Raw genomic sequence first — 15743 nt, 5'->3', positions numbered from 1 at the left:
AAAGTGTCAAATAATTGTTAATTATTGTAATAGATAATATGGAGTATTTAAGTCATTTATAGTATAGTATAATTAATATATAATATGTAGTATTTAAGTGTTAGGTGGTGGGGCCCACTTATATATTTTATAAATATATTGGATATTAGTAGTGATTTATAGTATAGTAATTAATATATAATATGTAGTATTGAAGTGGAAGGTGGTGGGGCCCACTTATATATTTTATAAATATATTGGACATTAGTAGTGATCTTATTGGAACATTGATAGTCATTCCTAGACTCTTCTATAATATAATAATATAGTAACTAGTATAAAACAAACCCCTAAATGGAATGAGTAAAGTAGGGAAGAGGGAGAGTGGAGCTTTGAAACTCTAATCACGTTAGCTCAATTATATTCTTTTATTTCATTTTTTTTATGTTTTTGCACGTTTCTTCATACATAATAATTAATATTTATATTTATATTACAAAAAATGATTAGAAAAATAAGTAATATATATTGAAAGTATATTAAATTAATTAACTTTGGACATAACTCATCTCAAGAAAAAACTAATCCACAGTTATTCCAAACCTTTAATCTTTGATAATTTGATTCTTTTATAATGAAAGTTCAACCTCGTACATTTATAAAAGTGACAATGGTATTACTAAAATTTGCTTGAACATGAATAACTCTCTTTGGCATTCTACGTGCACTCTTACGTGAACCAATACGTCTATTCCGATGCGAACTAATTATTGTTATAGCTTTTCTCATACTTTATCATCTTGGAAATATGAGTCAGAGATATATGGATATACCCATTTCATGTCAAAAAAAACTTGTTAGATACTGGGAATCCTAAATTTGAATTTTTGGGTGACTTGATGTTATTTTTAAGGTGTTTTTTAATGAATCTGATGTTTGAATTCAATCAATGTAGTTCCTACATCCTTTTTAATTTCCTTTTGTATTGTGTGGTGTTTTTTTAGGTTTCATTTATTTTTTACTTCTTCGATCTGAAATGTTATTTTTTTCTATATCATTTTATGTTAATATATTTAACAAGACATGAAATTTGAGATTTTTTAAATAAAAATTAGTCTTAAATATATGATAACATTAGTAAATAATTATAAAATCATGTCGTTGAAGTGAAATAAATATTTTAAAATTAAATTATTTTTAAAAATAAAATTGTGACGTTCTTTTGGAAAGATTAAAAAGAATGTGATGAAATATTTCCAGTGAATATGTGATATGCATAGATAGACAATATACTTAATTAACTATTTTTAATTTGTAGCTATACATGTTATTAAATTTTAGGGATAATGGTCTGAAAAATACCCCAATTTTGGTCGGATTTGATGTTGCGATACTAAACTTTCATGAGGACCTATTACCTCCCTAGACTATTTAATATCGTATTTTAAACATATATATTTGCCCACGTAGACATAAAAAATAATACAAAATTATAAATAGTAATGTGTCCACATGGGCACATATATACCTTTAAAATACACTATTAAATAGTTCATGGGGTAAAAAAATACGGTATTAAATAATTTAAGAAGGTAATAGGTCCTCATGAAAGTTTAGTATCGCAACAGTAAATTCGATCAAAGTTGGGATATTTTTCAAACCCTTATCCCTACATTAAAACTCCAAATTTTAAAAATGATTAAAGCAAAACAAACACAAAGTATCTCTCTAATGCTTTAAAACACTTACGATGACTACGGTTAAGATTAAAAATGAAAGGTTAACTACCAAATACGAAATAAAGTATGACTATAATAAATAACAGAGCAGTGAGGAATATGTCTATTTCATTAAATATTGTTTAAGCTTTTTCGTTCCTAAAATCTCGAATACGGTACTGCTTCATGAACTTAATTACTGATTTGGCCGATTTATTGACAAGTCTAGTAAAATAGATCTATTCATTTACCCATAAACACATTTCTGACCCGTCCGTCTATTCACTGCAACACAAAGCTAATCTCATAAAGCTATTAAATACATTAAAATTTAAAATTTTATGATATGAAATATTTAGGAAGACTTTGCTTATGTATATTTCATAAAGAAATATATTAATATCACTGAAAGGATATAATAATTGAGTTAAATTGAACGAATTGAGTTATCATTCATTATTTAGCTCTGATTCAATCTATTTTAGCTCAAGCAAGCTTTGGACAAGATTAAACATTAACATTAAAACACTCAAGTTTTTTGAACATTTATTTTTTGATGAATGAGACTAAGGCCAAGCGATAGAGGAGCATATACAAAAATATATTTATTCTTAATCTTTGCGTTACATTATCAATAAATAGTTTGAGAATTCTCTAAAACAAATAGATATCCCGATCAGCTTCCTAACAAGGATCTATAATTTACCTTTTTATTATCGTATAAGATGGAGTGTCCAATTCTTTCGAATATTAAAATAAAAAAGACTCTTCTCATATTTTAGATAGTGACCATCTAATAAGCATATGTAGTCTACTTTATAATCTCCTTTTTCTTGGACCGTTTTTTATCACATTTTCAATTGTAAAGCTAGTCTCGACTTCTAAGGTAAACCACTCCCCCTTATATGTCCAAACAATGATAGGATAAATTTCATCTCATGTATAACCTCCACAAAGACTCAAGACGAAATGAAGGGTGGACTGCTTTTAAACATTGTAATCAGCAAGTGTACGATCATCTTTAAATTGTTTTCCAACAAATACTAATATTTGTTGATCTTGGGGAATTCCTTCTTTGTCTTGGATCTTTGTTTTAACATTGTCAATGGTGTTGAAACTCCTGACATCGAGAGTAATTGATAACGGCGAGGTTAAGGGGATCACAAATATAGAGTTGTAAAGTAGAATGCGGAAGCTGTTATAGAGAGTAATTGATAACACTTCTCATGTCCTGGATGTTGACCATATAATAACATGTGTAGCCTATCTGTTTTTATAATATTTTCAATTGTAAAGCTAGTCATGACTACTAAAATAATTATTTTCGCCTTATATGTCCTAATAATGATTGGTTAGACTTCATATTCCCATAACCTCCATCTTGATGCAAAACAAGATATCTCGTGTCAAAATTCCTTCTTATTTTTAATTTTGCTTCGTTTCTATCCTTACTCATAAAGCTATGTAAATTATATTCAACATAATTATCATGTCCAATTGGCCACAAATCATATCGGATCGTCATAAATTTTGCGTTGAGAGAGGACAAAGAAGTGGGCTCATATACAATGGGCCAGTTATTTAAAGTCAAATCACCAGCCCAAATGCCTCATAACCCATTGGGACCTAGAGACATTTTGGCCCGCCAATTTCAAACGATACCGGAGTAGCCGTATCTGGTTCGCCGTCGATCTCTTTTTCCGGCGACATCTCATTGTAAGTTATTTCATTTCTCTCTCCAGATTCCATGCTCGTAAAGTTTCTATCAGTTCCTGGTCACAGCCATTTTAGTAAAAATACGAACTGTGAATTGAGCTGAATTCGTATATTCTCAAGAGTCACATATGAGTTCAGAAATTGTTACACATTGCGTGAAATTTACAAATTTTAAGCAGAATTTCTGTTTACATTTGTTCGAATTGCTATTCACTTTAAAACATGCAAATTGTCTTGTGTGGTTCATAAATATCATATTGTATTTGCTATTGCAGAAATGAAAATTTTGGGATGAAGATCCGAGTAAAGAGGAATGGATATAGAGGATTCCGACTAGTTTGGGATTGATGCGTAGTTGAGTGATTGATTGATTGTTTGTGGGATTTTTTTCACAATGATAAAAAGGTTAGGATCATTCCGGAGCTATGTCAATCATAGGATACAGTCTTGTTTCAGGAATGAACAGTCAAGTAATGATCATATAATCTTGTTGTGTAAGCAAAAGTTATTTAAACAAGCTTTAGAGTCATTTGAGTTGTTAGAAAGGAACACGACTTATAATTTGTATCCAAGCACGTATGCTCAGCTAGTATCTGCGTGCTCATCTCTTAGATCCCTGCAGTATGCAAGAAGAGTTCATAGTCATATTTTAGCATCAAATTATCAGCCAGACATGATTTTTCAAAATCATTTGTTGAATATGTATGGGAAGTGTGGGTCGCTGAAGGAGGCTCGTAAGGTGTTTGATGAAATGGTTGAACGAAATTTGGTTTCTTGGACTTCGATAATTGCTGGGTACTCACAAAATGGTCAGGAGAATGAAGCATTAAATCTTTACTTTCAAATGCGACAGTTTGGTCTTATACCTGACCAGTTCACATATGGCAGCGTAATCAAAACATGCTCAAATATGAAACAGGTAGAGTTAGGGAAGCAGTTGCATGGACATGTCATTAAATCAGAACATGGTTCCCACCTTATTGCTCAGAATGCACTGATTCCGATGTATACGAAGTTTAATCAAATTGATGAGGCATTGACAGTGTTCTCCCGTATTAAATCAAAGGATTTGATTTCGTGGAGCTCAATGATTGCTGGATTTTCACAGCTTGGTTATGAATCAGAAGCTCTGTCCTGCTTCAGGGAGATGCTTAGTCAGGGGAATTACAAACTGAATGAATTCGTTTTTGGAAGCATTTTTAATGTCTGTAGAAGTCTTTCGCAAGCAGAATATGGAAGACAAGTACATGGTCTAAGTATAAAATTTGGGCTTAGTTTTGATGCTTTTGCTGGTTGCGCTGTTACTGACATGTATGCCAGATGTGGATGGTTGTATTCTGCAAGAACTGCATTCTACCAGATAGGAAATCCTGATCTTGCATCCTGGAATGCTCTGATTGCGGGGTTTGCATACGGAGGTGACCGTGATGAATCTGTATCTCTCTTTTCTCAGATGAGAACTTTGAGGTTGACCCCAGATGATGTCACAGTTCGTTCTTTACTTTGTGCCTTTGTAAGTCCATGTGCTCTCTTCCTAGGAAAGCAAGTGCACTGCTATGTTATTAAGAGTGGCTTTGATTTAGAGATTTCCATCTCTAATACATTACTTTCAATGTATGCCAACTGTTCAGATCTCCCGGATGCACATAAAATTTTCAATGAGATAAAAAATAAAGCAGATTTAGTCTCATGGAATGCCATTCTTACAGCTTTTCTACAACAGAGAGATTCTGGAGAGGTCTTCTCATTATTTAAAATGATGCTTCTTTCTTCTAATAAGCCTGATCATATTACATTAGTTAATATGCTTGGGGCTTCTGGAAAAGTAGCCTCTTTGGAAATTGGAGACCAGGTTTGTTGCTATGCCATGAAAAATGGACTAAGTGAAGATATTTATGTCATGAATGCTTTAATTGACATGTATGTGAAATGTGGACATATGACAAGTGCTAAGAAGCTCTTTGATAGTATGAAGAACCCTGATGCGGTTTCATGGAGTAGTTTAATAGTGGGGTATGCTCAGTTTGGATACGGAGAAGAGGCTCTAGACCTCTTCCAAAAGATGAGATATTTAGCTGTCAAGCCAAACCAAGTTACCTTTGTCGGGGTTTTGACTGCTTGTAGTCATGTTGGACGAGTAAAAGAAGGGTGGCAGTTGTTCAGAGCCATGGAAACGGAGTTTGGTATTGTACCAACTAGAGAGCATTGTTGCTGTGTGGTTGACATGCTTGCCCGAGCTGGCTGCATAGAAGAAGCAGAAGCTTTTATCAATCAAATGGAACTTGATCCTGATATTGTGGTGTGGAAAACTTTGTTAGCTGCTTGTAAGACACGTAACAATCTTGATGTTGGCAAACGAGCTGCAGAGAAAATTTTGGAGATTGATCCCTCGAATTCTGCTGCACATGTGTTACTCTGTAACATTTTTGCTTCTACAGGCAGTTGGAAGGATGTTGCATCACTGAGGGGTCAGATGAGACAAAAAGGTGTCAAAAAGGTTCCAGGTCAAAGTTGGATCGAAATCAAGGACCGGATCCATGTCTTCTTGGCTGAGGACTGTATGCATGCAGAAAGAGACAGAATATATTCCATGCTAGATGAACTATGGCTGCAGATGCTGGATGATGATTATTTGCCCCTCCAGATTTAAGTTTTAGGGGTAAAACATTTGGACAGGATGACTATTGGATATACGCTTCTTGCAATGTCCACATTGTGGAGTTGCACCTTTACGAAATCAGATTTTACTTATGCAGGTCTTTGAGTTGGTTTTCTAGAAATTACGAGGTCTGGAAAGTGTAAACAAAAATTTGCCAAATAGCTATCCAGAGACATGCTTGACTAGAGAGACACTGAAGCAGCAGATATTCTTGTACAAATGGTCAAAGCAGTTTGCTGTTTTCCAAAGAACAAGTTGTCGTTTCATATAGAGATGTATTTCATATTTCAGATTAACTGAAGATTGCTGCCAAATAGAGAAAGATATGAAGATAGCATTAGGGAAAAAGTTAGAATTGCAATCAAATTTTGGAACTCAAATTTCAGGATGGCTCTACTGCTTTTAAGGAGTGAATGAGGAAGCTATTTACTGTTTTGATGTGTAGATACACAAGAAACAGCAGTCCACTCTTGTTACTCCCAGTATCACTTTTCAGTCATACATCTTTTTTATGTACAAATTGTACTGATTGTACGCCTGAAGAATAATAGTCTGGTGATTGAGAAGTATTATTACAGCATCTGAAAGTTCACTGCGTGTGAGATCAAGTCCTCGAGACTTCAGTATTCTTGAGAAGATCCACTTCAGGATATGGTAAGTAGAGTTCTGAGAGTGTTCTCACCAAGAATAGCACGGAGAAGGGTCTTGCACTGAGTGAAAGGCACAGCAAAATCTAGTAATGGGTAGGCAACTTCTTCCTCAGTAAATGGTCACCTTGTGGAGGAAGAAGCACTGCCTGAGGCAGCCTTCATGCAAAACTCATGTGATTTGTTTATTCTTTGCTTTACTGGCTTAATGAAAGGCCACGAGACGCTTCCATAAAACTTGTAGCTTCTTATACCACTTAAGGAATTGATGCAGTGTAACCAACTAAAGCGGCAGATTAAAAGAATCACGAGTTGTAACTCTCTGAACCATTAGCTCCCTTGAAGTGAGGAAGTAAAGCTTGTGTTTTCAGAAAGCAGGTCTGTGGTACTTGATGCCTGATAGGGCTTTCTCGTATGCAGCCCCAGGTGGTAACCATATTCTCAAGCCCAAATGACCGCCTCATTACTAGTGAAGTTCACTAAACTGTAAGTGAAGCTTTGGACCATTTGCTCTAAGAAGGTGATTACTGCATAGGATTTCAGAAATAGGTCTTTGGGCCTATTTTAATGGTCATCGACAAGAAAAGAGATATCCAGTATGACACTTAAATTTGAGCGCTGCATTGCAACTAGAAGGCATAAATGGAAGCCAGCTATGTTAGAAGGAGTTGCTTAAAGTGTTCTGAGAGGAGATTGCAACATAGGCCTTAGACTGAACCGATCTAAGGTGGCTATACGGGTTTACGCCTTTGCATCAGTCATCACTATGCTTTTGTGAGTTTTTGCCCATTATATTATTTGTTTTGTAGTGTAATTGTTCAGCAACCTATGTAGGAATGCTATTAAAGATTAATACATCAGTTCTAGATTTCAAGACCCTTGTTTATCCTATATCAAAGTGGAATAACGCACTGAATACTAACATATTGTATTTTGTTGTACATATTAGTATGCTGTTTCTAATATACGTATTTTAATATGACTAGAACACTTAGATGTAAAGAAACATTGATTTTATTTTCTGAGGCTCCAATTCACATGATGACATGCCTTAGTTCTTTTACTAAAACACTACATCCGGTTACCAGTAACAGATATAAACCTCGATTGATCAGTCTCTAAATCAGTTATCCTACTTCGAAACATGAACATCTGGAATCCAACTGAATATCCTCACCCACTTTTGGTTGCATTTACATTTCTGCTAGCTCGGTTTGCTATTCCATTGCCTTGAAATGATTTGAGTGACTCCTCGAGAAAAGGAGTTCTGAGATTTTCAATAGATTCCTTACTTGGCACGTTAACTCTTTTCCTCCTCAGAGTTGAGCTTGACGGTTCATCAACCTAGTTATTGAGGAAAAAGAAGAATGCATTTTAGTATCCCATTCAAATGGCTGTAAAATTCCATAGGAAGCTGAAAAAGGTCTTAGTTGAAGATAGCTTGTGAAGAGTGGTAAAAGAATAAGATTAAGAAAACCAATAGTTCTTAACAGATGACAAGTAATTGGCACTTTTTCTTCTGGCGGAGAATTCTAAATTATAATAAAAAAGTCAAAGAAAATAAACTTATCACCCTGCTATAATCGAGTCAAGAACTTGAAATGAAATGTCCTATTCAGCTATCTCATGGAAATTTCATAAGTGATAATTTCGGTTGACATGGTATTCTTGCTATACAGGAGAAAGATTTGGTGTTAGATTTTCTAAGTGGAAGTCTGTTTCTGAATGATGAAGAGAGAAAATTTAAACCATCCTAAAATGCAGATTGTAATAGTATTGTGCAAATTTGAGTATCATACTTTTTAGTTCTAATTCGAAGATCCTATTTATAGTTGCATAGTTTTATGAGCTTTTACCTTATACTCATCTGTCAATACTTCTCCTGCATTTTCCGCTATCTCTGATACTTCGGATGAATGTCTGTCTTTCATCTGTTTCATATCCTCAACACAAGGATGAATAGATGAACAGATCTTCTCACATTCATCATGATCAAGTTTCAGCAAACCTACAGCAACTTTAACTCTATTAGTCTGTGGCAATAAATCCCGAGTTTGTTCACTTGTAACATCAGTGGAAGAAACACTATGTATCCAGGCAACATACTTTCCATAACAAAAAGAAGATTCCTCTTGGAAATAGCTGTTTCTTCTAGTATGGAAGTCACTGTGGAGGAAAACTGAGTGCCGATCTTTCCATTTGATTCCATAGCACTCCTGAACATATCGAGGTAAAAATGTAAAAGAAGTCCTCAGATGGTAGTTGATTCATCTGAAATGATAACTCACTTAACAATGCAATCGATTGAGTTGATGGTTCTTGTTTCTTGGGAATGAAGGGATTCTTGGGCATTTCTCCATCCATCTTCGATCCCCTCTGATTTTGTCAAACTGAAATTTAAGATGAAAAATATAATTGCTTGATTAAAGGTATACAATACAAAACACAGTGCAATATTATAGATTTTATATCATCGGAAACCAACTCAACCAGCAATCGATGTTTCCTGCTAGGCTACTCTTCCAAAATTCCAATCTAGTTGAATCCTCGATATGGTGGGATTCTGTGCTTTCAATGTAGTTTGTCCACTCTTCATAGGCAGAATTAGCACAACCTTGTATGTCTGAAAACTCAGCATTTAGATTTCTGGTTTTGATAGTAGAGCACTCTCTAAGGTCATTGACTGCTGTTTGAACCTAAAGAACGAAAAAAATGAAAGTATTTGATAATTTTCTCCCTGAAAGAGATAGTCCTGCAGTAATTCCATGCTTTTAAGAATAAGAAAATCCATGAAAAGGCTATGATATTGGTATGAATTCCATTCACAATATAAACCTTCATGGAAAAGCATTCTCAGCTGTGATTCTTTAGAGTAAATTCTAATTCTTTAGTTGAAGGCGAGCCTTGGCGTAACTGGTAAAGTTGCTGCCATGTGATTTGGAGGTCACGAGTTTGAGCTGTGGAAACAACCTCTTGCAGAAATACGGGGTAAGGCTGCCTCTAATACCATAAAAGGTATGTACAAATTGCAATGAAGAAGCACATACCAGCCTTTTCTTCTTAGTACTGGAAGCTAATATAAGCTCTGCAACTTTTTCTATAAGTTGACGTTCTTCACTTGCAGCCAGCTCCTATAGAAGTAACTCAAAAGGGTGAAAAGAGATCAAGATCGAGATCTTCATTTCTAAGGAGAGTCCAGAAATAAATACCTCAAACTTATCTTCAAGGGTGAAGAGTTGCTGATTATTAATTGTTTGTGATTTTTCATCCATTAGTCTCAATTTTGAAATATATGTATTCAAGGTCTTGAAAAAGTTGAGGAGAACTTCAGAGCTAATTTGAATTTCATGATATCTTCTTGTTTGATACTGATGATGGAGAAAAATAAACAAAGTTAGATGCACAAAACTAAGAGTATCTGAAAGAAAATTTATAGCATGCTTATGTACCTGTTGTTCTTGTCGCACAAATGCATTTATCTTCACCTCAAGTTCCCGAATATTACCTTGCAGACCGTTGAGTATAGCATTAACATCTGCGGAAATCTTTCCAACAAGCTGTACAAGTATGCTGGCAAAATTGAGTGATGAAAGGGTGGAAAGAAAGTAACATTGACTTAAAGAAGTATCCACACTTACATCCGTAAAAGCAGAAGAATGCTTTGATATTTCTGAATTCACTTTGCTAAAAGCTAACTGAGAATTTTCATGAAGATCTTGGACTGGAACAGCTAAATTCTGGATATCGGAGTTATACTTGTCTTTCAGCTTCTGGAGCTGAACCTTCAATTCATCTGTAGCCTGTCCGTAAATTCAAGATTAGATAAGTTCCATTTTCAGGTCACAGATTATCAGAGTACCGTATGTCGAAAGAATTTCACTGTACCCTTCTTTTATTAGCTAAGAAGGATTGTGTATCTTCTAGTATTACATTCAATTGCTGCTCTTGTTTGGTTACAGAAATTGCTGTTTTTCTCTTTAAAATTTCAAGCTGCTGAGATAATTTGCTGCGGAAGCTTTGCACAAGGATTCTGTTTCTTTCCTCTCTACTATTGCCTTTTTCTGTTTTATAATAAACATATGTTAGAAGAAGAAACTGATCTTAACCAGATAAAGACTAAAGACCAGAAGAGATAGTACTGCGGACCAATTTTGGCGAACAAGCTGGATATCTCTGATTCTGCATTCTCTACTTCATCTCGAAGCTCAAGTGCTTTATCAGTCATTTCCTTTTCTGAATAACCAAAGGTAAACTATGCAGATTTCAATAATTTCAAGAATAAACTTCTTTCCAATGACCCGTTAATGGATACATATTTATTCCTACATGGTGTAGGATTCAGGAAAGGTTTGGATCATCTTTGTATTTCAATTACATGTTTGGGACACACTTCTTACCAGATTTAATGACATCGGATACTAGAGAATCCTTCTCTTGAATCATTTCTTTCACTCGCCTGTTTTGAGCTTCTAGATCATTGAAAGCTTGTTCAGCTTTCTTTAGTTCTCTCTGCCATAAAATAGAGGCTGGAAAGTTTAGTTATCTTGTAGGTTCTTGCTATCATGGTAAAAAAGAGACACAGATAGTAACTTGTTCAAGTAACATCCTACCTGAGTTCTCTCAAGTTGTTCGGTTAAATCTGCTGTCAGTTGTCGCTGATTATCGTAAAGATCCTGAACTTCTATCAGTTTCTGCTCAGAATGTGTAACTTCTCAATCATCTTGGAATAAATTAGGACTTGCATAAGCTGCCTACATGATAGACCAGGTGATACTTACCTTGTTTTTGGACTCTAAATCAAGTTCTGTGAACTTCAGTTTCCCAACTATCGCCTAAAAAAGGGAAAAAAGAAGAAGCATTCGAGTTATAAAGTTTGTTACTATTTTACAGATCAAGAGTAGCTTTCCAGATATATTGATGGTAATAGGACCTTATGAGCTGCTTCTTCACTCAGGAAACGATCTTGTGGTATGTAGATTCCATTCTTCTCCCTCGTTGCATGTAATTCTGCAGAGCAAAGAAGAATGCCTACTGTTATAAAGTGCATGAAGCATCCTGCATGCACACAAGGTTCGGGGACGGGCAACACCCTTAGGGGTGTGATATAGGCATCCTACCCTGATGCAAGCATCAGTGGTTGATTTCCACGGCTCAAACTCCTGACCTATAGGCCACACGGAGACAAACCGTATTCCTTCAATGCCTACTGTTATAATACCACATAAATTAATAAATTGTCAAACTACAAATCTCATTTTAACCTTGCTTTAGGCAGTCCATCTCCACATACAAATCTTTGATTAGGGCAGATTTTGTCAGCTTCTGGTTAACCTGGAAATAGACTTGAGAATGAAATATATGGTCATCTAAAATCATAACAAGTCTCCAAAGAATAAAATTGACTACCTCTGGCCTGTTTTTAATTTGCTTGGCACGATTAGCATATTCGAGAGTACTGAGAGTCTCTTCCAAGCACTGGATGGATGGTGAAACTGTGGCAATTATGCATGTCTTTGTTTTTCCTCCTAACGAATCCCTCAGAAACCTTGTCAACTTGCTATCCCTGATATCCCGAGACTTATTTTACAATGGTTGCTTCTGTATTATAACATCTGTTGCAATGTATATATAATGACTGAATAAGTTCTATACCTGTATGGAACATGTCCAGAGTGATCAACCAAAGCATTGATGACCCTGCCCAAGGTAAGCAAGCTCTTATTTATCTCCCCTGCCTCTCTTGCTCTTCCCTGTATTTTAGGGAAGTAAATGTGCTTACGAACCTCAAATTTCACTATAATAAACTGAACGATTTAACTTATATACATTGACGATGTAAAGAATCTTTATACTGTCAGTGTAATTTAACGTGTTATAGCAGGTAGTCAGCATTATTTTCCAGGTAAGTAGTTCCACTTATTATGAGCTACCTGCAATTATCTTTAAGGTGACGTGATAGTGCATTTTATGCAAGTTAAACTCGTTTGTGAAATGGTATAATAACTAGTTTCGATTATTCTGAGAAGTTCCATACCTCTTTTGCACCAGAACGTAAAATGTTCTCGGATCCAGCTAGGTCAACAAGATTCAGTTTTCCACACTTAATCAGTTCTAGTCCCTCATGAGTACATTCCTTAACATGTAAGGTGATGGAAAATATCGAATGAGACCTATTGCTTTGTTTATTAAGAAGCGTCTCAGCTGTATGCTTATTCACAGATCCTTTCTCCAAAATTTTGTATATTTCATCTGCAGTTGATACTGTCACCTCTTCTAGACCTCTAATGAAAACTGCACCTTTTCCATCCTCCATAAGAGCTAATGGCTTTCTCTGCTTCTCATCTATCGGTTTTGATTCCTCGTCCAGGGAAAGAAGATCTGTTATCTCCTCATTATAAATCTCTATATATGCAACTTTCATAGTGTACTCAGCCTTTTGAGACTCCAAAATGTCAAAAATCTCTTGGACTGCTCTAGGTATTACTCCAGCATTCTTGTGAAACTCCCCATTCTACAAGCATCAACATTGAATAGGATATAAAAAATGATAAAAGCCAACAAAATCAGGGGAGGAGCTACAATATAAGTTAAGGGTTTTGAAGAATCTAATAGCTTTTGTATTAGGGAACTTCATTAAATATGTATAAATATTTAATAACGAACTTAGTAACTCAAATGAGCTACAAGTTCGAAACCCATAAACTTCAAATCCTAGATCCGCCTCTATCAATCTTTTCTTTCAATTGGGGGTAGGGAGGGGAAGGGGAAATGGGGAGGGATTACTAGGTGGGGAATCGAACTCTCGCCAACAAGGTGAAAGTTTAGGTAGCCAACCAACTGAGCTACTAAGATTTCCCTGCCTCTGTCAAAATGATGGTTACATTTGAGGGGGGGAGAAATGAAGAAAGAATCAGAGAGAACCTTCTCTTTAATTGCTTCCCCTTCCATTGTGTAAGTTTTTCCTGTTCCAGTTTGTCCATAAGCAAAAATAGTACAAGTATATCCTTCAAGAGCCTCATTAACAAGAGGAGCCACAGACTGATCATAAAAGTCCTTTTGCTGAGATGATGGACCACAAACCTAACAAATATTGTGGCATCAAAAGGGTTCAATCAACGTTACTACACAAAATTTTCGTAATAATGAAAAATGATATAGAATAGATTAAACTTAGAGACATTGTAAGAAGATAACCTTGTCAAAAAGAAATGCTTTGTTTATTTGCTTATTACTTGTGTTCAAAGTTGCAGTGACTTCTTGTTTCAGCTCGTCGCATGAGATCACCAAAGGGCCTTTCATCTTCATTTCATCCTCATTTGGAGGCCTGAAAGACAAGTATGTCACTTGCTTGTAAGTCTCAATGGTAAATTGATGAGTGGATCCACCTACACGTCTTGCTTTTAGTGTTCTATACTTCTAACCTCTCAGTTACAAATGATCGTGCGAGACATAAATTAGTTTGGTAAAAAGAGAAGAGGTAGGTTTCTTGATTACTCAGACCTAAGCTAAACTACATTATCTTTAATATTAGAACATAACAACAACAATAAACCTAGTGTAATCCCACAAGTGGGATCTAGGGTGAGTGGTGTATACGTAACCTTACCCCTACCTTGTGAAGGTACAAAGACTGTTTCTGATAGAACCTTGACTCAAAGTAAAACAAATATTAAGAACATGTAGAACTCCAAACATGTGACCTTATTGCCAATACACTTATATGGATCGGCATGGACAGTAAGGATTCCCAATTTGCTTGAAATTAAGGCATAGTTATCGTATGAATGTGTAGAATTAGCAATTGAAAATTTTAACTGGTTCATACCTGCAACGCAGAACAACTTTCACATTTACCCCTTTTTCATCATTTGATCTGGTCAATCCTGATCTGCATGTTTTTTCAGTTGATGACCATAGTGTTTGAGACATCAAGAAAGGAGAAGAACTCCTTCTTCTTTGATGATTCGATTTCGGAGTATCCATCAAAAATGCCCTGTAAATCTCCCTGTATTCTTTTTGTTTGGTACTTCAATAGTACGAGCTGTTTGATTGTGACTTCTTTTGTTTGGTCACCTTTGGAGAATCTTTTGCCAGTAACCAAAGTCTCACTTTGATTATGTATATAAAAACAAGAAGAGATGAACAGAAAATTTAATGTATGGCGTTACACTTGTCTTGCATAATAAAGAAATACTGTTTCTTGATGAGCTTTAACTACTTTTATTGACGTTTTGAGTCATTAGTCAATGAGACGTTAGAGAAAAAAAGACATTAACTTGTGTTTTGGACATTTTTTTTTTTATATAAAGAAGAAATATAGTAATAGAAGGATGGATTATAATTTGAACTTTTGTCATTTTGCTACTTTATTGGTAGCATATTGTAGGTACACCTAAAATATTCCAACTTTCTATGTATTAACAATTTATTTTTTATATATATAATAACTAAGTTGTAATATTAATAAGATGCCTGTTTAAAGATTTCTACAAAGATAACATACAATTCATTACTACTCCATCTAGTTTTGCTACTAATCGTCGTCCACCATTATTAATTACCACCTATAACCACCATCTTCGGTCACAACTATCACCACCGCCAATCAAATAAGTTAGTTGTCACCCGGATGAGCTGCCGTAACTTGGGCTCATCATGCTATACTCGCGGGGAAGGAAAAACGAGCAGTTTACGCTTTAGTAGCTACCGTTTCACTGGCTCTAGTATTCACAGGCTTTCAAGGAATGGAATATTATCAAGCACCCTTCACTATTTCGGATAGTATTTATGGTTCTACCTTTTTCTTAGCAACTGGCTTTCATGGTTTTCATGTGATTATAGGTACTATTTTCTCGATCATATGTGGTATTCGCCAATATCTTGGTCATCTGACCAAGGAGCATCACGTTGGCTTTGAAGCAGCTGCATGGTACTGGCATTTTGTAGACGTGGTTCGGTTATTCCTATTTGTCTCTATCTATTGGTGGGGAGGTATATGAAGGAAGGAATCAGTGGATTGAGGAA

At 35.3% G+C, this 15743-nt stretch overlaps 2 protein-coding genes across 3 annotated transcripts; one reads left to right on the top strand and one right to left on the bottom strand.

The window, feature by feature from the left end:
- Nucleotides 1–3328: 3328 nt before the first annotated feature.
- LOC107060288 (pentatricopeptide repeat-containing protein At3g53360, mitochondrial) lies at nt 3329–7610 on the top strand. The gene is made up of 2 exons (XM_015308002.1): nt 3329–3413; nt 3689–7610. Exon 2 carries the CDS (start codon nt 3808–3810, stop codon nt 6061–6063), a length of 2256 nt encoding a protein of 751 aa, XP_015163488.1. The 5' UTR covers nt 3329–3413; nt 3689–3807; the 3' UTR covers nt 6064–7610.
- Nucleotides 7611–7717: 107 nt separating this feature from the next.
- LOC102600125 (125 kDa kinesin-related protein-like) lies at nt 7718–14869 on the bottom strand. Of its 2 annotated transcripts, none has more exons than XM_015308001.1 (22): nt 14545–14869; nt 13914–14043; nt 13641–13799; nt 12754–13230; nt 12372–12469; nt 12126–12282; nt 11981–12050; nt 11650–11726; nt 11498–11551; nt 11330–11410; nt 11117–11228; nt 10866–10952; nt 10605–10780; nt 10358–10519; nt 10169–10276; nt 9929–10087; nt 9767–9850; nt 9210–9415; nt 9008–9109; nt 8826–8935; nt 8576–8736; nt 7718–8063 (listed from the first exon to the last, which is right to left on the bottom strand). In XM_015308001.1, exons 1-22 carry the CDS (start codon nt 14700–14702, stop codon nt 7893–7895), a joined length of 3099 nt encoding a protein of 1032 aa, XP_015163487.1. In that variant the 5' UTR covers nt 14703–14869; the 3' UTR covers nt 7718–7892. The 2 variants fall into 2 exon arrangements, with proteins under 2 accessions (XP_015163487.1, XP_006345696.1); XM_006345634.2 differs by having other exon boundaries at nt 8576–8727; nt 14545–14866.
- Nucleotides 14870–15743: the final 874 nt, after the last annotated feature.

Source organism: Solanum tuberosum, unplaced genomic scaffold (assembly GCF_000226075.1).
Source record: "Solanum tuberosum cultivar DM 1-3 516 R44 unplaced genomic scaffold, SolTub_3.0 scf00071, whole genome shotgun sequence".
NCBI classification, from domain to species: domain Eukaryota; kingdom Viridiplantae; phylum Streptophyta; class Magnoliopsida; order Solanales; family Solanaceae; genus Solanum; species Solanum tuberosum.
The sequence above is the reverse complement of the archived record's forward strand: the minus strand, read 5'-3'. Positions and strand labels throughout refer to the sequence as shown.

What these genes read in the sequence shown, in the direction of transcription:
- LOC107060288 (XM_015308002.1), top strand. Translation starts at nt 3,808, where the DNA reads ATGATAAAAAGGTTAGGATCATTCCGGAGCTATGTCAATCATAGGATA.
- LOC102600125 (XM_015308001.1), bottom strand. Translation starts at nt 14,702, where the DNA reads ATGGATACTCCGAAATCGAATCATCAAAGAAGAAGGAGTTCTTCTCCT. An exon ending in GGGAAGCAATTAAAGAGAAG is followed by an intron (nt 13,231 to 13,640) that starts GTTCTCTCTGAT and finishes TGATGCTTGTAG; the next exon opens with AATGGGGAGTTTCACAAGAA. An exon ending in GTACTAAGAAGAAAAGGCTG is followed by an intron (nt 9,416 to 9,766) that starts GTATGTGCTTCT and finishes TTCGTTCTTTAG; the next exon opens with GTTCAAACAGCAGTCAATGA.